Source organism: Lynx rufus, unplaced genomic scaffold, assembly GCF_022079265.1.
Source record: "Lynx rufus isolate CCGP_SWC_20201006 ecotype Redwood Valley unplaced genomic scaffold, mLynRuf1.p SCAF_4, whole genome shotgun sequence".
NCBI lineage: Eukaryota > Metazoa > Chordata > Mammalia > Carnivora > Felidae > Lynx > Lynx rufus.
Window position 1 is genome coordinate 112,912,186 of NW_025814856.1, and position 25,573 is coordinate 112,937,758.

At 38.5% G+C, this 25,573-nt stretch overlaps 1 protein-coding gene across 1 annotated transcript in view; it reads right to left on the minus strand.

Annotated features, from left to right (window-relative positions):
* Positions 1-4,883: 4,883 nt before the first annotated feature.
* The window catches only part of POLR1F (RNA polymerase I subunit F), a 30,529-nt gene continuing 9,839 nt past the window's right edge, over positions 4,884-25,573 (minus strand). Inside the window, exons 2-4 of the mRNA XM_047096976.1 lie at positions 10,494-10,635; positions 7,305-7,513; positions 4,884-6,415 (exon numbers count right to left, since the gene is read on the minus strand). Of these exons, the coding sequence (XP_046952932.1) occupies positions 6,019-6,415; positions 7,305-7,513; positions 10,494-10,635 (748 nt within the window). The 3' untranslated portion in view covers positions 4,884-6,018. The remainder of the gene's footprint in view (positions 6,416-7,304; positions 7,514-10,493; positions 10,636-25,573) is intronic.

Here is a 25,573-nt window from a genome sequence, read left to right on the forward strand (position 1 = left end):
GCCCCAGGTACTCTTTGGATCACTGTTTCCACACTGTAGGTCTGTGGACTGTCTGTCCTGCCTTCTCTCCAAGAGCAGTACACTGCCCTCTGGGCTCTGTCCAAGTAAAGCCACTGACCTTTAGAACTCCAGGCTTTAAGCCCTGCCTATTGCAAGAAGTCAGGAAATTCAGCCCCTTAGAGGCTTTCCAAACGAATTCCTATGGGGCTTCCTCTTCTTGGTGTACTCCCCTGTATGCTAGTCTGTCTCCCCCACCCCCTTCCCTGTGACTGTAACTCCCTCCCCACTGCAGCGGCCACAATCCATTTCTCTTCCAAACCACATCTCTGTATGTCCTTATTTGCTACCTTCTTCGGTGAGGCCTCTTGTCCACCTTTAGTTATGGAGCTTGTTTTACCAGTCTTCAGGTCAGTTTCTGGGGTATTTATGATGATGTGATAGTTACCTAGTTGTATTCTTGGCAAGAGGTGAGCCTGGGGTCCTTTCTCTACTGCCATCTGCTCTCCTGGATTCCTTTTCTTTTTCTTTGCGCATGTGTTACAGGTTTTCAATTTTGGTTACCATTAGGTTCATAGATATCTTAGGTGTATAGCAGTCTATATTAAGTTAATGGCTAGCTTAAGTTTTAACCCATTCTAAAAGCATTTTTACTTTGATCTCTCACATTTTAGTACATGATATCATACTTTTCATCCTCTTATTTTATGAAACACTTGACTGATTTTCATAGATGATTTTCCTGCCTAAGTGTTTTGACCTCCATTCTAGTTTTATAAGAGATTAATATACTCTTGTTTGCATTTATCTGTGAAATTTTTGCTTTCATAATTTTCTTTGATTATGGCTTTTTCTTTCCAAAGAATTCCCTTTAACATTTCTTGTAAGGCTGGTTAATTGATAAATTTCTTTAATTTTTGTTGGTCTGGGAAACTATCTCTCTGTCTATTCCAATATATAACCTTGCTGAATAGTGTGTTTTTGGTTGCAGATTTTTTTCTTTTCAGTACTTGGAATATTTCATGGCACTCCCTAGCGTCTAGAGTTTCTGCTGAAAACTTATTGCTAACTTTATGGGCTTCCCTTTGTATGTAACTTTCTCATACTGCTTTAAAATTCTCTTTTATCAGTACTTTTTGCCATTTTAATTACTGTCTTGGTGTGTACCTCTGATTGGGGTTCTCTGTGACTCCTGGATCCAGATGTCTGCTTTCGTCTCCAGATTAGGGAAGTTTTCAGCTATTATTTCTTCAAATTTTACTGCCTATCTTTCTCTCTTTTTCTGAGATCTCTATAACGCAAACGTATTAGGCTTGATGATGTTGCCAACACCCCTTCATCTCATTTTTTTTTTCTTTTTGTTTAGCTTGGTTGCTTTCCATTACTCTCTCTTCCGTATCACTGATCCATTCTGAATCCTGTAGTCTACTATTGATTTATTCTTTCTAGTGTGTGTGTGTGTGTATACACATCCATCTATCCATCCACCCATCTATCCATCTATCTATTCACTTCTGAGAGACAGAAAAAGCAAGTGGAGGAGGGGCAAAGAGAGAGGGAGAAAGAGAATCCCAATGCTGTCAGCACAGAGCCCAAGGCAGGGCTCACACTCATGAACTGTGAGATCATGACCTGAACCAGTATCAAGAGTTGGATGCTTAAGTGACTGAGCCACCCTGGCACCCCTGGTCTATTTTTAATTTCAGTTATTGAGTTCATCATCTCTGGTTCCTTTTTGTGTTTTCTATCTCTTTGTCAAAGCTCTCAATGAGATCCTCCACTCTCACATCGAGTCCACTGAGTGGCTTTTTGACTATTAGGTCAAATTCTCTATTGGGAATTACTGTCTCCAATTAATTTAGCCCTTTGGCTGTGATTTTGCACTGTTCTTTCATTTGGCTCATAGTCTCCTTTTGTCTGGTTTTAAGAATTAGGGAAGTGAGCTACATCTCCTGCTCTTGAAAGTAGTGGCCTTAGGAAGAAGAGGTCCAGGTATCCCCTATAGTGCAATACCTCCCATTCACCAGGACCAGGTGCTTCAGAGCTATTTCCTATGTGGGCTGTTTGTGCTGTACTGTTGTTGGTGACACGTGTTCACCTTCAGCCTAGTCAGTTGCAAGAGGCTACTTTGCCTGTTGGGGGTGCAATGGGCAGGGTTTGGACCCTGTACTGTTAAGGGGCCGGTGTGGGGGTCACCATGGTCCTAGAGTTGGGTCGTTATCAGTGGTCAGACCAGATGCCTACCCTCAGCTCATCTACCAGGGCTGTAGTCCATGCATAGGCAAAGCATTCTCACTTGCTTATTCCCTTGGAGGCTTCTGTTGATAGGTCGAGGCTTGTGGTGAGGCCCAATGCCTGCTCCCAGTCCTTCTCCTGAGGCTGCAATTCCACTGATGAGCAGGGCATTCTCTGTGCTGCCAGCTGTAAGAGCTGCTGGGTATGTGGGCACACTGGTGTGTGTGGTTATTTTCCCCTATCCCCAGGGCAGGAGTCACTTTGGAGTGGTGCCAGTTCCTACTGGGGCTGCTTGCAGGGTGTATTGGGACAGGAGCTACTTTGGAGACACCTGCCAAATGGGGTGAGTTGGATGGGGAAAATATGCAGAACATGCAGATGGCGCATGAGATCTTAGCAAGATAGTGTGTGTGTGGGTTCTAACAAGTGTTTGCTATCTGACCTGGGGGTGGGGAGAAATGGTACCTGTCAAATATTTTGTTCTTAGAGGAGTCTTCTAAAGGTCCCTGCCTCTCCTGCACACCTTGAGATTAGCAAATAAATCTTCACATTTATCCTACGCACTTTTTACACTGCTGTTTCTGTGCTGTATCTCAGCCATGTTAGGGGCCTTTAAGGGCACGGACTCAGTTTCCTATGGCCCTCAGGCTCTCCTGGAGTTAAGTATGCTGATTTTTAAAGTACTCCATGTTATGCCCTGATGATTGTAAAACTCACAAAGTGCCACTGGCTTTCAAAGACACATGTTAAGGGGACTCGTCTTCCTTGTGCAGGTCCCTGGTGCCTCATGTGAGGTCTGATACTCTTGATTCTCCATGCTTGTAGGGGTCTCTCCCATTACTGGTTAAGTCTCACCAAGGGCTTGATTCCCAACCATGTTTCCACGTCTTCTACCCTTTTAGATGTGGCCTCTTCTCTATGATTAACAGTAGGAAGTCTATTCTGCTAGATTTCTGGTCATTTTCTGAATTAGCTACACTGATGTGGTTATCTTGGTGTGTGTGTTGGGAAAGCTGAGCTTATGATCTTCCACCATCTTCCTAGAAGTCCGTGTCTGTTTTTTTCTTCCATGTTTATTTATTATTAAGAGACACAGCATGAGCAGGGGAGGGGCAGAGAGAGAGGGAGACACAGAATCGGAAGCAGGCTCCAGGCTCTGAGCTGTCAGCCCAGAGCCCAATGCGGGGCTTGAACTGACAAACCGCAAGATCATGACCTGAGCTGAAGTTGGACGCCCCGCCCCATGTCTATTTTTAATTTTGAGAAACCTTCATAAAATTTCCACAATGGCTGCACCAGTTTGCATTCCCAAAATAGTGCACCAGGGTTCCCTTTTCTCCACATTCTCACCAACACTTGTTGGTGTCTTTTTTTGTTTCTTGTCTTTTTTATTCTAACCAGTGTAAGGTGATGTCTCATGGTTTTGATTTGCATTTCCCTGATTACTGATGTTGAGCGTCTTTTCATGTGTCTGTTGGCCATCTATATGTCTCCTTTGGAAAAATGTCTATTCAGGTCCTCTGCCCATTTTTTATTTATATATTTTGGATATTAACTCCTAATTAGATATAGCACTTGCAAATATCTTCTCCCATGCAGTAGCTTGCCTTGTTTTATTGATGGTTTCCTTTGCTTTACAAAAGCCTTTCATTTTCCTGTAGTCTGACTGGTTTTATTTTGCTTATTTCCCTTGCCTGAGGAGGCATCCCTAGAAAACTGTTGCTATGAACAATATCAAAAATCAGTGCCTGTGTTTTCTTCCAGAAATTTTATGGTTTTAGGTCCCAAATTTAGGTCTTTACTAAACCATCTTGAATTTTTGTATGGTATAAGACAGTGAGGACTTCAGTACTATGTTGAATAGAAGTGGTGAAAGGGGACATCCTTGTTCCTGATCTTAGAGGGGGAAAAAAACCTCAATCTTTCACCAATGAGTATGATGTTAGCTGTGGGTTTTTCATAGATGGTCTTTAGTATGTTGAGGTATGTAGCCTCTAAACCTACAATGTTAAAAGAGTTTTTATTATGAAGTGATTTTTCTGCCTCCCCTGAGAAGATCATATGGTTTTTATCCTTTGTCTTAATGTGATGTATAATGTGACTGACTTGCATATATTGGAACACACTTACATCCCTGGAATAAATCCCTTGATTGTGGTGAATGATTTGTTGTAATGTATTAGATTTTTTTTTTGACAATATTTTGTTGAGAATTACCCTGACACCAAAATCATATAAAGACACTACCAAAACAACAAAAAAAACTATAGACCAGTATCTCTGATGACCCTAAATGCAAAAATCCTAAACAAAATAGCTTCACCTACAATTTTTAATCTTCTAGCCAGAAAATGAAAAAAAGCTAGATATAACATTATTTAACACACTATACCAAAAATAGAATTTCACCAATACAAAACTGAGATAATTTACATTCTTTGTACATCTTCAAAATCTTGTATTTTATACTGCTAGGTCAATTTGCATTAGCCATGTTTTAAGGGCTCAATACCCACACAAACTGTAGAAAAAGAAATTGGCCTGGTCCATTGTCTGGTCTTCTTAATTTAATTAAGAACAAGCGTGTGAACGTATGTTACTCTCCAAACTCTGTATTCTATTACTATAGATTTGGATCAAGATACACTTTCTGCAGAATTTATATATCAGTAAAATTTAATAGTGTGAGACCAGTACTACATCTGATATTAGATAAACGGCAACAAAATGGTTGCCACTTGAAATTCATTTCAACCATTCATCCATTTACAGATATTAACACAATTAACATTCAGTAGACACTCTTGTTTTTAGTACTTCCCAGAATTACTGCCTTTCTGTATTTTACTTATATATATTGTGCATGTGTGCATCTGTTTCTCCTATGACACTACATAAGGGAAGGGACTACAATCATTATACATCTGTTCCTTAGTAGAATGTTTTACACACAGCAAAGTGGTCAGGTACTGTTAAATCAATGAATGTGGCCATGCATTGATTATCAGCCTGAACCAGCTTGTCATTTCATCACAGTCCACATTTCGCAGTGCAATTTTCTCTTAAGAATCGTTTTTAATACCTTAACCCAATTATAAAGTAGTTGAGAAATTTCCTACTAGTAAGAATGGCATTTACAGCTGAGGCACACATAAACAAGTACAAGAGAAGAGCCCTCTACATCAACCTCTTATACAAAAAAAAAACAAAAACAGAAACAAAAACCAACATACATCTGGAAGGGAAGAACAGTGAACAATGTTTCCTACCACTGTCAATAGTGGCATGGTTCTAATGAGCTCTGGAGACTTCAGAGCTCCTTTGGCAAACCATTCTAAATTGAACCATAGAAATCTCGTAGTAGCCAGAGAAGAGAAAATCTAAAAATCTCATATAATATTATGACTGAAGGTCAAACCTGCTAAAAAATACACAAGCTCAAAACCATTCGGTAATGATACAAATAACACTCTATTACAAAGTCCTTTACCAGTCTTCAGATGACAGAAATAATTTTATGTAGCATGTAAAAACTGGAAAAATGCAAGACTTGAGAGAGGTCTTATCCTCTTATTCTGTATACAATAAAATGGCAGTTTGATAATATTGGTATTTCCAAAAGTAATTACCACTTTAATAATTTTAGCACCAAAAATTCCTACTAATGAAATGTTTCCTGTTTTGCAGACTACTGGAATACACAAGCATTTCATATGATTCCCACATTTATTCGTCTACTGTATGTAAATCAATCTTCAAAAAACTGAGTAAAATGCACTAAAGGAATTACTTTTCCCTTTTCTTTTTAGATGAGTGTTCCAAAAGTGGGGTAAATTCAGCTTCCTCACTGTGTTTTCTTTTCTTTTTTCTCTTTTTATGGTCACTCTGATAACCACTGGAGTCACTACCTTGGAAAACAGGATCCTGGTCCTCCTGGTGCCTTTTCTTCTTCTTCTTCTTTGGCTCTTCGTTCTGGAAGCCATTCGTATTATTAATCTGCAGGTTTGTCTCTTCTTTCACAGTGACATCTGCAAAATCTGCTAGTTCTCTGTTATCACTCTCCACTTCATATGGCTCTGGGTCTGTCTTCTTTTTCTTTTTCTTCTTCAGAGGTTTTTCTACAATTTCTTCAGTGCCAGTTTCTGTTACTTCTTCAGAAACTGTAGAGCACTTGGTTTGTAAACTAAAATAACAGTTAAAAAAAAATTACAGAGCAATAAACAAAAATAATGAGATCAAGAATATACCAAATGTTAATCTTTCTTCTAAATAATGACAGTAGTACAAGATACAGAAGTATGGCATAAATATCTATAAATATTCTATTCTATTATCCCTCAGCTCATTAAAATGTCTTGGAAAAGTTAAAATTTTTCCAAAGTCCTTCCAGACTGTTTTCATACATAAAAATGACATAAATTTTTATCAAAATGTACCTTATAAATTTTGTTTTGATTCAAAAAAATTTGCTCACTGTGCATGAAACATCACAATACTCAGGCTTAGTAGCCAAACAACTGACGAGCGATAAAAAATACACGTGTACTGTCTACCAAAATTAATGGAATTTCCCATCTATGAATCCTTGTTTCAAATTATTCATTTTTTTCAAAGTTGTGAGTTAACACTAAAAAAAAACCAAAAAAACAAAAAACCAAGGATCAGTGAAGTAGCCCTCTCTACTGGATGCAGAGTCCCATCCAGTAGCACTAGCTACATCTAACTAAGTAATTTCAATGAGCTAACAGAAAAATACAGAAATTATCTACCTGGCATAGTGACATTAATCAAATATGATTAAGCTTTCAGCAGTTTCAAGCTCAAGGATCAACTGTTTAAAAAATTAACCAAACTAGAAAATAGGAAGATTGAGTTAGTAAACTACAGACCCATTAGCTAGAAGTGCAGGCCTTTGGAATATTCAATATGCTGTCAAAACACTTAAGATTCCAATTTACATTGACTTTATGGCATATTCTAAATTACTTTCCGAAAGAGGGGCTTATGTTCTCTAAATTCAGAATTAAACAGAAATGACTACCAAAATTAAAATAATGTGATGAGGAACTGACCTAGAGGTATTTAATTTTCCCCGAATGCAGAATACTCCAGCAGCATCTGAGTCCAAACGAAATACTTCAAATTCTAGTTCATCACCCACATTTATCTCTAGGATCTGCCACTGCTCAGCTGGCATCTGCTCAGGTTTAGGGATGGAGGCATTGAAACACCCATGTACTAAACAGCCAATGTGGCTAGAAGACACTTTGTTAACTGTACCCTGGGAAGAAAGAAAAAGAAAAAGCATCAAGCTATCTAAAGAGTTTAAAAGGTAAATAAAACTTTATAAGCTTCAAACTGATCTTAAAGAGAAAACATTGAAATAATGGAATAATTTCATATGGAAAAAGATTTTCAATTAAAATTTACATGTTATACTAAACCATTTTAAAACACTGTAGAGTTTTTAGAAGGCTGGAACTTTGGTAAACTGCATGCATATCAATTGCCTAACTGGATAAACAACTCTTACACCTCTAAAAAAAAAAAAAAAAACCAACCTACCTCAGCTCCGGCTACAGGACTCCCTGGGGAGTAGATTATAACCATATTGAAACCAAGCAGAAAATACTGTTTGATATTACCTAAATGTGAAAAGACCTCAAGGCAGGAAGCATATGTTTTTTTATAACTAGGATCCACATTATATTTCCATAAACAGTCTGAATTTCAAAGCTTAAAAAGCATTGTTGGAAGGCATGGTCACTTAAGTGCCTGACTTTGGCTCAGGTCATGATTTCAAGGTTTGTGGGTTCCAGCCCTGCATCAGGCTCTGTGCTGATAACTGGGAGTCTGGAGCCTGCTTTGGATTCTGTGTCTCCATCTCTCCCTACCCTTCCCCCATTCACATTCTGTTTCTCTCAGAAATAAACATAAAAAAAATTATTTAACAATTAACTTTAGTAGGATATAATAAGCACTGTATTTGAAGACAACTTATCCTTCATCAGTAGATCTTGAGCATGGCTACTCTGAATCACAAAAACATTTTTAGAAGCTTTAAAGCTAAAAAGTATGAAGTTTATAAACAGAACTACTAAACCTCCGTAACACAAAAGTCCAGCTAAAAATGGGCAAAGCACTTAAACAGGCCTTTCTTATTGAAACACAAGAAAAATCTCACGAAGGAAAACACAAATTAAGGAGAACCTAGTATTATCCATCAGTTTAATTAAAAGACTAACAAAACCAGATGGTGGCAAGGACACAGAGCAACTAATAGTGTTGAATGTTTAATTTTATGAAAAACAGGCTAATTCCTCAAACACCTACCCTCTGACTTACAATACAGCTTACAGTTCCTACCTAGGAGAAATGAAAATACACATTCACACAGCTTCATTCATAATAGCTCCAGACTGGAAACCAAAATGTCCATCAATGAAGATGAACAATCAAATTGTAATACACTCATATAACCGAATTCTATGAACAAAAAGGAATAAAACTACCAATATACCATCAAACAGCATGGATGAAGTGTAAAAACATGTAGAACAAAAGAGGTCAGATTTTCATCAAAGAGTGTATAATGAAAATTTCCACTAATATAAAATGAGAAGCTTAAGCAAAACTAATCTATGATAAACAGAAGCAGAATAGTGGTTGGATCTAGAAGAGAGAATTGACCAGGAAAGGGCATGACGGTCATTCTCAAATAAAATGGTATATATGCACTTGTCAGAATTCATTGAACTGAACACTATGATCTATGCATTTTGTTGTATATAATTTAGATCTCTTATTTTATTGTATGTAAATTATGTTTAAAATGTTTAAAATTAAAAACTGGAAAAAACTGCCCAGATGTATTTGAAGACTGGATCTCATTGTGGGGAATAGAGTAAAAGGAATAATTTTATTCTTAGTTTCATACTTTCTGTACAGTATGTTATTTCCATGTTTATATCTATGGTAACTTACACAAAGCAGATGAGTTAAGTGTCGGAATTTTTTTAAGTACAAATCTGCCAACTTTAATAGTATGGAGGCTAGCTGTATAACCCAACTTTGGCAGGCCCAGGATACTATTTCTACCAGTTTAACCGACACTGTAAAATTTTTTTTAAATTAGAAATGCCTTGTAGAATTTGTCAGTGAAATTTGATCAGTATATTCATTAACAATAAAGGTTAATCTTATAAGAACCATTAATAAAAAATTTTATAGGAAGTACTTAAAGAAAAAAACATACAAACATATGTATGAATACACACACACACACACACACACACACACATCAACAAATACACTCAAAACTGCTGGTAGAAGACAGTCAATTTCACATCCATCTGTATATCTAGATTGTCTTAAAAAACCTTCCCAACAGGGCCTTCATTACCATGGCATCTGATGGGTGCCCTAACCTCATTGTTCATTCACTTTCATTACCTGCCTGGTCCCACAACTATTTGAATTTTCAACTCCTATTTGAAACACTACTACAAGGTTTGAATCTTTCAAATATTTTTTTAATGTTTATTTGAGACAGAGAGAGAGGGGGAGAGAGAGAGTGCATGCGCATGAGCGGGGGAGGGGCAGAGAGAGACAGAGAGAAGCAGAATCTGAAGCAGGCTCCAGGCTCTGACCTGTCAGCACAGTCTGACATGGGACTCGAACTCAAACTGTGAGATCATGACCTGAGCTGCATTAGGAAGCTCAACTGACAGAGCCATCCAGGAGCCCCTAGCCCCTGTTTACATCCTTTATAAAGAAACTATTGGTATATAATTGAGAAGAAACTAGTGATTTTTTTTTTATCACTTAAGATCGTTCTGGTGCTATACAAAGAAGAGAATAAATTATATGACACACATACTCTGCATATACAGGTGAGTTCTAGAAGAATGGAGTTTAAAAACTTACCAAGGTTGAATTGACTTTTTTTCTTTGAAAATAATTTTTAGGGGTGTCTAGGTGGCTTAGTCAGCTAAGTATCTGACTTGGGCTCACGGCATGATCTCACAGTTCATCAGTTAGAGCTCCATGATGGGCTATCTGCTGTCAGTGCAGAGCCTGCTTTAGATCCTCTGCCCCCCTCTCTCTGCCCCTCCCCTGCTTTCTCTTTCAAAAATAAACATTTTAAAAAATAACTTTTAGCTACCCACAATAGCAAGCCATTTACTTCTCGAGGTGTATAGTCTTAAAAATCTTCCAAATTATACCATTATACAAAGAAAGCTTTAAATATATATACATACCATAAGCTTTTGCCCTGGTTCAGGGCAGAAAATAACAAAATCTGCTTCAATGTTAAGATGAATATGTCCTTGATCATCATAAATATCTCCCAGTTCACCTACCACTTTGATGTTATCATATGCAATGGGGACACCTAAAAGGCTGTTAAAAAAAAAAAAAAGAAAAAATGATATGTTTTATTCTCTTTCAAAATAGTCCAATGTCCTGATTAAACTGGCCGAGTCCAAAAATTATACATCTATCTCTTAAACATCAGCACACATGCCAAAATACAATAGCATTATCATTAGTCCATAATGACTTGAGTAATTCAACTTGACCAAAAGCTTCCAATATACTAAATTTAAAAGGATTATTCAACATAAGTACCCAGAAACAAAATGTCCAATTATGCATGAGCAGGTTGACCTTTCTTCTCTAATAGCTATGCACTGGAATTATAGTCATTCTCCAATGAGAGAAAGAAAAAAAAAATGAGAGAAAAATGTCTCTAATTTCTGAGTATAACTGAATGAAGGCAATTTTGGTATTACCCACCATTACTAGATTTCTGTACTAGACGGCCCATAGCAAGATCAGTATTAAAGGTGAAGGCCCTGAATATTAAAGCCAATGACTTATGGGAGAAAAATCCTCAAATTATAACTGTTAATAGTAAATAGAAATGTTATTAAATACAACTACATATTTCATTTATTAGGAACTGAGTGGCTCAAGCAGTAAGGCTCTGACTCCTGACTTTGGCTCAGGTCATGATCTCAAAGTGAAGAAATCAAGCTCCACATCAGGCTCACACTGGGCATGAAGCCTGCTTAAGATTCTCTTTCCCAATCCCTCTGTCCCTACTCTGCTTGTGCACTTGTGTATATGCATTCATGCACACGCTCATTCTCTCTCTCTCAAAAACAAAACTGATTTTGCCAATTTAGTCTACATAGTATGAAAGGATTAGGGGACAACTACTATTTCAAAAGGTCATTTCCAAGTACTTAAGGAATTTTAACTACTAAAAAGGCAAACCTGGTGACTTCACTAGCACACCCACTACTTACTCACAAAAACTTCACTGACTCCCCAGGAAAGGCTTAAATCACTCCTAGAAGACTCCATGGCACAGCATCGCATCCTAAGTGTGCTTCATCTCGGTTTACTGACTCTAGCTCTGTGTATGTTTGTATTCCACACACTACTCAAAAACCCTTGAGAAGACAGAACACTTTGTAGAACTCTACTAAATTCCTAAAAGTATTCACACAGTATAAGAGAAAGAATTTACCCCAATAGCTGTTGCTTAATAAAACAGCCAGGAGCCACTGGAAAGGAACTTTAATAACTACCAAATCAAGAAGATCCTAAATTTAGAGATTTACTCCAGAAAGCCCTTTTTGAACTGTTAATTTCTCAATGTGTTTTCCCAAGCAGGAACTACACCATCACAGAAACCCAGAAGTCCACCAGACTTGTCAATGAGGGAACAAACCTATTTATAAATAGCTGGACACAAAATCTAATTCTAAATATATATATGTATACATATACACACACATAAATACATACATATCAGCATAAAATCATGTTTGCATGGTTTCAATATACATAAAAATTTCCAGGAAGGACACCTGGGTCAATCTGTTGGTTAAGCGTCAAACTCTTGGTTTTCACTCAGGTCATCATCTTACGGTTCTTGAGTTCAAGCCATGAGTCGGGCTCCACACTGCTGTAGACCCTACCTGGGATTCTCTCTCTGCCCCTTCCTGCTCGCTCACTCTCTCACTCAAAATAAATAAAATTAAAATTCAAGGGTAGATTATTAAGTATGGAACTTTACTGAGAAGTACTCCTTACTTCAGAAAAGCATTTTGCCATTGGAGACACTGTATGTGTTCTCTGAGTTGTCAATTCAAAACCCCTGCATCAATCTACCTTTCTAGACACATTCATGATTCTAGGTATCAGTGCATATGTCATCCAACTATTTCAGTCTTCCCAGGTAGTCATGCTTGAGTATTCTCACACGGAAGTATATTGTATTGTATTGTATTACACATTTGGAAAAAAAAACAAAAATCTGTAAGTGCTGTAAGTAGCTTGTATTACCTTTAAGTTTCAATTCACAATAACGATGTGTTTTCATGATAGTAAAGGTAGTACTGCAAAATATTTCCCATAAGAAAGAGGTATTGGGTTATGTAGGGTTCAAAATTGGTAACCAGGGAATGTAACCATAGAGCCCTAAACCCAAATAGATTTGTGTAAATCCATCAAACCCGAGAAACCCTTTATTGACATCAAATTGTTTTCCAAATAAAATACCAAAACAGTGATTACTAAATATTGTTTTATCTACTTTTGTCTTGAGAAAGGAAATTTGGATTTGTTCATAAAGATGTTTTATGCTTATTGAAAGACTGTACCATCAAGTGGGACTGACCTTGAGAGGGAGTGCCTCCACGGGCACAGAGGGGAAAGGAGAGGACCCTGCCCCAGGCACTCAGGTTGAGAGGTTGCCCTGAGAAGACAAATCCCTGTAACATTTGGCTTTGAAAACCAGAGGTCCAGAAGCTTCTTCAGTTTTGTCCCCTCCCCACCTCCACAATCAGAAGGGCTTCACACCTTGAACTCTGAAAATCAACAGGCTCAATAGATTAAGAGGCAGGAGGGTAACAGAAAACTGAGTCTCTGCCCTTAAAGTACAGCACAACAAACAGCTCCACTTAGATACAGCACAGAAGCAACAGTTTGAAAAATGCCGCGGGTGTACAGAAAAGAGATTTAATGGTCTCAGAGCATGTGCTGGAGAGTCAGGGAAATCTGAGAGATTTCTCCAAGAACAAAAGAACTGATGGGTGCTATTTCCCTCCCCCACTCCCCATCCCCAGCCTAATTACACGGACACCTGTGGGAACAAGCACACTGCAATGATCTCCACCTAACTTGCAAAAAGTGCACCCCAGCCACATACTTCCGTGAATATACTCCCTTCAACCCTCTGCCTGGGCAGAAGTTTTCCCAGGCTGCTTCAGCTCCATTCCACAGCAGCCCAGTGCAGACCCTGCTGGCATGATGTGCAGCACACCCAGCCCCCGTGTTCTCCTGTAGACCTTGGCTGAGCCTATCCCAAGCAGTGCGGCAAGCCTTGTGGTGTGCAAGCAGCCCCAATAGGGGCGAGCACCACTCCAAAGTGACTCTTGCCCCTGAGAGAGGGAAAGTAACAGCACACCTCAGTCCAACTACAGCCCCAGCAGTAGGCTGGTCAGACACCTGGCTGAACTGCAGGCCTAGCCCACCAAGAAGTTTCTCTAGTGACAACATGAAGAAAGCACCCTTGAGTTTGGAGCTACCATAGCTCTGGCAAATGCCTGTTCTGGTTCACTTTAAACCCAAGGTAGCCCCAGACTGGTCCACTAAAAACACAAGGACCAAACCTTGCCCACAACAGCAAAGAGACCCATTGCAGATAACTGGAATGAAGGAAAACATGGCTCAGCCACAAAATTGGGGCACATGCAAAACACAAAGGAGACACCCCTGAAGCGCCAGGTTATGGTAAATAGGAGACACTGCACTGCAGGGCATTACAAGACCTCTTGTTCATAAAGGCACTGCTTTCAAGAGCACGTGACTTCCCTAACACTCAGAAAAAGACAGACAAAATGAGAAGGAATATGTCCCAAATGAAGAAAAAAAAAAAAAAAAGGACAAATTCAAAAGAAGAGAGCTAAACAAAAGGGAGATAAATAATATACCTAATAAAGAAAGTAATGATCATAAAGATAATCACTGGATTTGAAATGAGTGGAGAACATCAGTCCTAATCGTAGTCCTTATCTTACACTCAAAGGAGCTAGAAACAAAGGTAAAAAACATAAAAAAGAGAAGTGTTGAAGCCGAAGGACTCTGAACCCCAAGAGTCTGGGAGGAAAAGAGACAGCCGGCTTCCAGGGACCCACTGGGACAGCCTGAGGGGCCGTAGTTGTGTGACTGCAAACTGGGAGAGAGAAAAGGAACAGACAGGAGGGATCCCCTTTTGTGGAGAGACAAAAGGAAGAGAAAAAGAGAAAAGGAAGCATAGGCCTGTATCTGGACAAGAGAAAAACTTCAGTCCAGGAGAGAGAAAGATCAATCTAACTGTGGGCTTTCTCTGGTCTGGGGACGGCTGCCCCTGCATCACGTACCTGGGGAGGAGGGGAGCCAGCCCCAGGTTCGGTGGCTAGGTCAGGGGTGCAGTCCACAGAAGGAGAAAGCGATTCCCTCCCTGGAGTGCTGAGGGACAGGACAAAGCATGCCTGTGCCTGCCAGCCAGGGACCACATATCGGGAGGCGTGGAGCCGCTCTTCCCCAGTACGGGGCATGCGGAGCTAGGCACAGGAGTCAGTGGAGTGGACAAACTGCCTCATTTGCACCTGTGGCACAATGAGGATGGCTCGAACAGAGTGGTCTGGGACACCCGGTCTGCGAGAGACTGGGGGTTGCCATTTTTCTCCCCACCACCACCAAGGTGGGACCTCAAGGACCAGACAGTAGGGCCCAGCAGGGCCCACGGTGGAGGCAGGATCCGCCTATACCAAACCACGCCCATCTGCACCTGGTAACTGCATAGCTACAGGAGAAGGATTGACAGTGAGGAAACAGACGCCCTACCTCCAGACAGGCACTGCTGCATTGCCTGATTAATTCTCAGACAATTCTTATTATATATATTCTTCCTTCCTTTTCTCATTCTTATCTCTGGTTGTTAGTTTAAGCAGACATATTTAATCCATTCTCTTAATACGTGTTCCACACCTCCTTCTTTATTCTCCATTCTCTCTGCATTAAGCCTTATAGTTTCTCTGTCTGCATACCTTTCTTTTCTTTTTTCTTTTTCCCCATCCCCTTCTCTATTTCCCTTTCTTTCTCTCTGGATTAAGCCGTATAGTTTCTCTGGTCAATTTTTATTCTTTCTTTGTCCCTGCCCCTGTCATTTCTCTCTTTGTACAGGATAAGGCCTCTTCCATCAGTACTGCGCCCACCCTGTTTACTTGTAGCTGGTGTTTCTGGGTTTTTTTGGTTGTTTGCCTGTTTTTGTTTTCTATTTTTTTGCTTATTTGTTTTCCTTTCCAGGGCTACTTGAACAAACAAATCAAAGCACACCTGGTGGAGGGTCCAAAACATCACTACGAGTAGGGAGATAAACTAACCAGAGTCACAACAACAGAGAGCAAGTAACACTCTCCAAAAAACACTTCCTAAAGGGCCAGGTCCTGGACAGTGTATGACCTCTCTTTAATATAGTAGTGCTCACAGGTGCAGGGCACATAACAAGCTTTTAAAACACATAAGAGACAGAAAACTAGGCAAAATGACGAAACAGAAGAATTCACAAAAGAAATTCCAGGAAAGGTAAGAGCTAAAAAAGTGATCAAAAGAGTTGTAAACAATATAATGGAACAAGAATTTAGAATAATAGTCGTAAGATTAATCGCTGGGCTTGAAAAAAGCATAGAGGACAGCAGAGAATCTACTGCCCAAGAGATCAAGGAACTAAAAATTAGTAATGATGCGTTAAAAAATGCTATAGATGAGGTGCAAAATAAAATAGAGGCAGTCATAGCGAGGACTGAAGAGGCAGAGGGAAGAATGGGTGAAATATAAGATAAAATTATGGAAAAAGAGGAAGCTGAGAAAATGATAAAAAAAATTCTGGATCACGAGGGGAGAATTAGAGAACTAAGTGATTCCATGAAACGGAACAATATCCATATCATAGTAGTTCCAGAAGAAGGAGAAAGAAAGGGGCCGAAGGTATACTTGAACAAATCATAGCTAAGAACCTTCCCAGTCTGGGGAAGGCACAGAGAACTCCCTTCAGAGGTAACTTGAATTGGTCTTCTGAATGACATATCATAGTGAAACTGGTAAAATACAAGGATAAAGAGAGAATTCTGAAAGCAGCTAGGGATACATGGGCCTCAACGTACAAGGATAGACACATACGGGTAGTAGCAGCTCTATCTACTGAAACGTGGCAGACCAGAAAGGAGTGGCAGGAAATTTTCAATGTAATGAACAGGAAAAATATGCAGCCAAGAATCCTTTATCCAGCAAGCCTGTCATTCAGAATAGGAGAGATAAAGATTTTCCCAAACAAAAACTGAAAGAATTCATCACCAATAAACCAGCCCTATAAGAGATCCTAAGGGGGATTCTGTGAGTGAAATGTTGCAAAGACCACAAAGGACAAGAGACATCACTACAAGTATGAAACCTACAGATAACCTACACAAGGACTGTAAACCCGTATCTTTCAATAATAACACTGCATGTAAATGGACTAAATGGTCCAATCAAAAGACATAGGGTATCAGAATGGATAAAAAAACCAGACCCATCTATTTGCTGTCTACAAGAGACCCATTTTAGACCCAAGGACATCTTCACATTAAAAGTGAGGAGATGGAGAACCATCTATCATGCTACTAGAAGTCAAAAGAAAGCTGGAGTAGCCATACTTATATCAGACAAACTAGATTTTAAATTAAAGGCTGTAACAAGAGATGAAGAAGGGCATTATGTAATAATTATGGGGTCTATCCATGAAGAAGAGCTAACAATTATAAATGTCTATGCACCGGATTTGGAAACACCCAAATATATGAAACAATTAATCACAAACATAAGCAATCTTATTGGTAAGAATGTGGTAACTGCAGGGGACTTCAATACTCCACTTACAACAATGGACAGATCATCTAGGCAGATAATCAATAAAGAAACAGTGGCCCTGAACAATACACTAGACCAGTTGGACTTGACAGATATATTTAGAAATTTTCATCCTAAAGCAGAATATACCTTTTTCTCAAGTGCACATCGAACATTCTCCAAGACAGATCACATTTGAATCACAAAACAGCCCTCAATAAATATAAAAGAACTGAGATCATATCATGCACACTTTCAGATCACAATGCTATGAAACGTGAAATCAACCATAGGAAAAAGTTTGGAAAACCTCCAAATGCATGGAGGTTAAAGAATATCCTACTAAGGAATGAAAGGGTCAACCAGGCAATTAAAGAAGAAATTTAAAAATACGTGGAAACAAATGAAAATGAAAACACAACAATCCAAACCCTTTGGGATGCAGCAAAGGCAGTCCTAAGAGGAAAATACATTGCAATCCAGGCCTATTTCAAAAAACAAGAAATATCCCAAATACAAAATCTAACAGCACACCTAAGGAACTAGAAGCAGAACAGCAAAGACACTCCAAACTCAGCAGAATAAGAGAAATAATAAAGATCAGAGGAGAAATAAATATAGAATCCCCAAAAAACCCCAAAATAAAACAAAACAGTAGAACAGATCAATGAAACTAAGAGTTTTTTGTTTTTGTTTTTTTTTTTTGAAAAAATAAAATTGATAAACCTCTAGACAGGCTTCTCAAAAAAAAAGAGAGGACCCAAATAGAAAAAATCATGAATGAAAGTGTATTTATTATAACCAATCCCTCAGAAATACAAGAAATTATCAGAGAATACTATGAAAAATTACATTCCAACAAACTGGACAACCTGGAAGAAATGGACAAATTCCTACATACTCATACACTACCAAAACTAAAATGGGAAGAAATAGAAAATTGGAACCGACCCATAACTAGTAATGAAATTGAATCAGTTATCAAAAATCTCCCAGCAAAGAAGAGTCCTGGGCCAGATGGCTTCCCATGGGGAATTCTACCAGACATTTAAAGCAGAGTTAATACCTATCCCTCTCAAGGAATTTCAAAAATAGAAACGGAAGGAAAACTTCTGGACCTATTCTATGAAGCCATCATTACCTTGATTCCCAAACCAGACAGAGACACCACAAAAAAGGAGAATTAGAGGCCGATATCCCTGATGAACATGGATGCAAAAATTCTCAACAAGATACTAGCAAATAGAATTCAACAACATATAAAAAAGGATTATTCACCACTATGAAGTGGGATTCATTCCTGGGCTGCAGGGCTGGTTCAATATTCACAAATCAGTATGATACATCACATTCATAAAAGAAAGGATAAGAACCGTATGATCATGTCAATGGATGCAGAAAAACCATTTTGACAAAACACAGCATCCTTTCTTAATAAAAACCTTCAAGAAAGTTGGGATAGAAGGAACATACTTAAACATCATAAAAGCCATTTATGAAAAGCCCACAGCTAATATCATCCTCAATGGTGAAAAACTAAGAGCTTTCCCCCAGAGATCAGGAACACGACAGGGATGTCCACTCTCACTGCTGTTGTTTAACATAGTGTTGTAAGTCCTAGCATCAGCAATCAGACAACAAAATGAAAAAAAAGGGATCAAAACTGGCAAAGAAGTCAAACTTTTACTTTTCACAGATGACATGATACTCTACATGGAAAACCCGAAAGACCCCACCAAAAGACTGCTAGAACTGATACGGGAATTCAACAAAGTCACAGGGTACAAAATCAACGTATGGAAATCGGCTGCATTTTTATACACCAATAAGAAGCAACAGAAAGAGAAATCAAGAAACTGATCCCATTTACAACTGCACCAAGAACCATAAAATACCTAGGAATAAACCTAACCAAAGATGTAAAAGATCTGTATGTTGAAAACTATAGAAAGCTTATGAAGGAAACTGAGTAAGACACAAAGAAATGGAAAAACATTCCATGCTCACGGACTGAAAGAATAAATATTGTTAAAAGGTCAATACTACCCAAAGCAATTTACACATTCAATGCAATCCCAATAAAAATTGCACTGGTATTCTTCTCAACGTTTATTTATTTTTGGGACAGAGAGAGACAGAGCATGAACGGGGGAGGAGCAGAGAGACAGGGAGACACAGAATCGGAAACAGGCTCCAGGCTCCGAGCCATCAGCCCAGAGCCTGACGCAGGGCTCGAACTCACGGACCGCGAGATCATGACCTGGCTGAAGTCGGACGCTTAACCGACTGCGCCACCCAGGTGCCCCACTGGTATTCTTCTCAAAGCTAGAACAAACAATCCTAAAATTTGTACGGAACCAAAAAAGACCCCGAATAGCCAAAGTAATCCTGAAGAAGACAACCAAAGCAGGAGGCATCACAATCCCAGACTTTAGCCTCTACTATGAAGCTGTAATCATCAAGACAGTATGGTATTGGCACAAAAAAAGATACACAGACCAATGGAATAGAATACAGAACCCAGACTGGACCCACAGAAGTGTGGCCAACTAATCTTTGACAAAGCAGCAAAGAGGATCCAATGGAAAAAAGACGGTCTCTTTAGCACATAGTGCTGGGAGAACTGGAAAGCAACATGCAGAAGAATGAAACTAGACCACCTGCTTACACCATACACAAAAATAAACTCAAAATGGATCAAAGACCTAAATATGCGACAGGAAATCATCAAAACCCTGGAGGAGAAGGCAGGCAACAACCTCTTTGACCTCAGTCTCAGCAGTTTCTTACTCAAGACATCTCCAAAGGCAAGGGAATTAAAAGCAAAAATGAACTATTGGGACCTCATCAAGATAAAAAGCTTCCGCACTGCAAAGAAAACAACAAAACTAAAAGGCAGTTGACAGAATGGGAAAAGATATTTGCAAATGGCGTATTGGATAAAGGGCTAGTATCCAAAATCTATAAAGAACTCACCAAACTCCACACCTGAAAAACATATAATCCAGTGAAGAAGTAGGCAGAAGACATGAATAGACACTTTTCTAAAGAAGACATCCAGAAGGCCAACAGACACATGAAATGATGCTCAATGTCACTCATCACCAGGAAAATACAAATCAAAGCCACACTGAGATACCACCTCACACTGGTCAGAGTGGCTAAAATCAACAAATCAGGAAACTACAGATGCTGCCGAGGATGTGGAGAAATGGGAACCCTCTTGTACTGTTGGTAGGAATGCAAACTGGTGCAGCGCTCTGGAAAACAGTGTGGAGGTTCCTCAAAAAAAATAAAAATAGCACTACCCTATGACCCAGCAATAGCACTGCTAAGAATTTACCCAAGGGATACAGGAGTGCTGATGCATCGGGGCACATGTACCCCAATGTTTATAGCAGCACTTTCAACAATAGCCAAATTATGGAAAGAACCCAAATGTCCATCAACTGATGAATGGATAAAGAAGATGTGGTTTATATACACAATGGAATACTACTTAGCAATGACAAGGAATGAAATCATGCCATTTGCAGCAACATGGATGGAACTGGAAGTATTATGCTAAGTGAAATAAGTCAGAGAAAGACAGATACCATATGTTTTCACTCAAATGTGGATCTTGAGAAACTCAACAGAAGACCATGGGGGAAGGGAAGGGGAAAAAAATAGTTACAAACAGAGAGGGAGGGAGGCAAACCATAAGAAACTCTTACAGAGAATAAACTGAGGGTTGATGGGGGGTGGGGAGAGGGGAAAGTAGGTGATGGGCATTGAGGAGGGCACTTGTTGGGAAGAGCACTGGGTGTTGTATGTAAGCCAATTTGACAATAAATTATATTTCAAAAAAACATAAAAAAAACAATTAGACATGAAGAACTCAGTAACTAAAATTAAAATTACACTACAGGGAATAAATAACAGCTAGAGAAAATAGAATGGGTCAGTGATCTACAGGAAAGCATGATGGAAAGCCATCAAGATGGAACAGGAGTGAAATGGACAATAAAAACTGAAAATAGATTAAAGGAACTCAGAACACTATCAAGCATAATAACATTTGCATTATAAGGATCCCAGAAGGAGAAGTGAGACACAGGGAGCAAAAAGAAGTAATAGCTGAAAACTTTCTGAATCTGGGGAAGGAAACAGACAACCAGATCCAGGAGGCAGAGAGAGCCCGTAACAAAAGCAAACCAGGGGCGCCTGGGTGGCTCAGTCGGTTAAGCGTCCGACTTCAGCTCAGGTCACGATCTCGCGGTCCGTGAGTTCGAGCCCCGCGTCGGGCTCTGGGCTGATGGCCTGGAGCCTGCTTCCGATTCTGTGTCTCCCTCTCTCTCTGCTCCTCCCCCGTTCATGCTCTGTCTCTCTCTGTCTCAAAAATAAATAAACTTTAAAAAAAAAAATTAAAAAAAAAATAAAATAAAAAAAAAAAACAAAAAACAAAAGCAAACCAAAGATGTCCATATCAAGACACGCAGTAATTAAAATGGCAAAAAGTAATGATAAAGAGAGAATTTAAAAAGCAGCAAGAGAAAAGAAGTTACACACAAGAAACTTCATAAGGCTAACAGAGGGTTTTTCAGCAGAAACCCTTTAGACCAGAAGGGAATGGCTTGATACATTAAAAGTGCTGTTAAGAGAAAACCTGCAACAAGGATACTCTATCCAGCAAGGCTATCATTCAGAATAAAAGGAGAGATAAAGACTTTCCCAACCTAAGTGAAAGAAATTCATCACCACTAAACATAATAACAAACATAAAGGAAGTAATCAATAGTAATATAATAATACGATAATAGTAGAGGTCTTTAACACCCCACCTCCATTATCCAAACAGAAAATCAACAAGAAAGCAGTGGCTCTGAATGACACATTAGAACAGATATATCTTTTGGATCTATTCAGAACATTCAATCCTGTAACAGGGAATACACATTCTTTTCAAATGCACACGGAGAGTTCTCCAAAAGAGATATGTTAGCCCACAAAACAAGACTCAACAAATTAAAAAAGACTGAAGTCATATTATGAATCTTTTCCAACCTTAATGCTATCAAAGTAGAAATCAACCACAAGAAAAAACCTAAAAAGAACACAAATGCATGGAAACTACATAAGAGGCTACTAAACTGTGAATGGGTCAGCCAAGAAATCAAAGAAATCAAAAAATACATGGAGATCAATTAAAATGAAAATACAATGGTCCAAAATGTTTTTGGGATGCTGTAAAAGGTGTTCTAAGAGAGAAGTTTATAGAAATACAGGCCTACCTCAAGAAACAAGAAAAAAATCTCAAACAACCTAATCTTAAACCCAAAGGAGCTAGAAAAAAAACAAACAAAACCCCAAACTGGTAGCAGGAAGGAAATAATAAAGTTTAGAGCATAAACAAACAAAATAGAAATTAAAAAAAAAAAATGGAACAGATGAAACCGAGACCTGGTTCATTAATAGGATCAACAAAATTGATAAACCTTTAGCCACACTCATCAAGAGAGAGACAAAAAGAGAACTCAAACAAAATCAGAATTGAAAGGGAAATACCAACATCACAGAAATACAAAAGATTTTAAGAGATTACGTAAAATTGTATGCCAACAAATTAGACAACCTAGAAGAAATAGGTAACTTCCTAGAAACATATAACTGCCCAAAGCTCAACAAAGAAGTAGAAAATTTGAACAGATTGATTACCAGCAATGAAATTGAATGAATAATCTAAAAAACTCCCAACAAACAAAAGGCCAGGACCAAATGGCTTCACAGGTGAATTCTATCAAACATTTAAAGAAGACAAAAATGCAAAATCCCTCAACAAAATATTAGCAAAGTGAATACATCAGTACTTTTAAAAAATTTATTCACCATGATCAAAAGATTCAGTATTTACAAGTCAGTGTAATAACCCCATCAAAAAGAGGAAGGATAAAAATGCTATCATTTCAAATAATGCAGAAAAGGCATTTAACAAAGTGCTACATCCATGCATGAGGAAAAACCCGAACAAAGTAGGTTAGAGAGAACATACCTTAACATAACAAAGGCCATATAAGAAAAACCCACAGCTAACATTATACTTAATGGTGAAAAACCAAGAACTTTCCCACTAAGATCAGGAACAAGACAAAGATGTCTGCTATCACTACTTTGTTCTGGAAGTGCTAGCCATAGCAATCAGACAATGAAAAGAAATAAAAGGCATCCAAATTGGTAAGGAAGAGGCAAAAATTCCACCATTTGTACATGATACTATATAGAGAAAACCTGAAACACTCCACCAAAAACCTACTAGAACTGATAAATGAATTCAGTAAGGTCACAGTATACAAAATCAATATATAGAATCTGTTTTGTTTCCATACACTAATAATGAAGTAACATAAAGACATTAAGAAAACAATCCCACTTATGATTGCACCATAAATAATGAATAAACTAGGAATAAACTTAACCAAGGAGATGAAATACCTGTACTCTGAAGACTATAAAACATTGTGAAAGGGGAGCCTGGGTGGTTCAATCGGTTAAGTGTCCAACTTTGGCTCAGGTCATAATCTCACAGTTTGTGAGTTTGAGCCCTGCATTGGGCTCTGTGCTGACAGCTCAGAGCCTGGAGCTTGCTTCGGATTCTGTGTCCCTCTCTCTCTGCCCCTCTCCTGCTCGCACTTTGTTTCTATCAAAAATAAACATTAAAAAAAAATTTTTTTTTTAAAAACATTGATGAAAGAAATTGAAGCCAACACAAGTGGAAAGACATTCCACACTCGCAGACTGAAAGAATCAATATTGTTAAAATGTCCATAGTATCCAAAGCAATCTATAAATTTAATGCAATCCCTATCAAAATCCCAACAGAATTTTTTACAGAACTATAACAAACAATTCTAAAATTTCTATGGAATCAGAAATGACCCCAAACAGCCAAAGCAATCTTGAAAAAGAAAAACACAACTGGAGGTACCACAATCCTAGATTTCAAGTTATACTACAAAACTACAGTAATCAAAACAGTATGGTAGTGGCACAAAAAACACACACACATAAGATCAAAGGAACAGAATAGATACCCTAGAAACAAACCCATGATAATATGGTCAATTAATCTTAAATAAAGGAGTCAAAAATATACAATGGGGAAAAAACAGTCTCTTCAACAAATGGTGTTGGGAAAACCAGACAACTACATGTGAAACAATGAAATTGGTCCAGTATCTTAAACCATACACACAAACTCAAAATGGATTAAGGACCAAATTGTGAGACTTGAAACCATAAAAATCCTAGAGAAGTGCACAGGGAGTCATTTTTCCCGCATCAACCCTAGCAACATTTTTCTCGATATGTCTCCCAAGGCAAGGCAAACAAAGCAAAAATAAACTACTGAGACTACATCAAACTCAAAAGCTTCTGCATTCTATATTGTTTATTTCTGCTCTGATCTTTATTATTTCTCTTCTTCTGCTGGGTTTAGGCTGCCTTTGCTGTTCTGCTTCTAGTTCCTTTAGGTGTGCTGTTAGATTTTGTATTTGGGATTTTTCTTGTTTCTTGAGATAGGCCTGGATTGCAATGTATTTTCCTCTCAGGACTGCCTTCGCTGCATCCCAAAGCGTTTGGACTGTTGTATTTTCATTTTCGTTTGTTTCCATATATTTTTTAATTTCTTCTCTAATTGCCTGGTTGACCCATTCATTCTTTAGTAGGGTGTTCTTTAACCTCCATGTTTTTTGAGGTTCTCCAGACTTTTTCCTGTGGTTGATTTCAAGCTTCATAGCATTGTGGTCTGAAAGTATGCATGGTATGATCTCAATTCTTGTATACTTATTAAGGGCTGTTTTGTGACCCAGTATGTGATCTATCTTGGAGAATGTTCCATGTGCACTCGAGAAGAAAGTATAGTCTGTTGCTTTGGGATGCAGAGTTCTAAATATATCTGTCAAGTCCATCTGATCCAATGTATCATTCAGGGCCCTTGTTTCTTTATTGACCATGTGTCTAGATGATCTATCCATTGTTGTAAGTGGGGTGTTTAAAGTCCCTTCAATGACCACATTCTTATCAATAAGGTTGCTTATGTTTGTAATTGTTTTATATATTTGGGGGCTCCCGTATTCGGCATATAGACATTTATAATTGTTAGCTCTTCCTGATGGATAGACACTGTAATTATTATATAATGTCCTTCTTCATCTCTTGTTACAGGCTTTAATTAAAGTCTAGTTTGTCTGATACAGGTATGGCTACTCCAGCTCTCCTCTGACTTCCAGTAGCATGATAAATAGTTCTCCATCCCCTCACTTTCAATCTGAAGGTGTCCTCAGGTCTAAAATGAGTCTCCTGTAGACAGCAAATAGATGGGTCTTGGTTTTTTATCCATTCGGATACCCTATGTCTT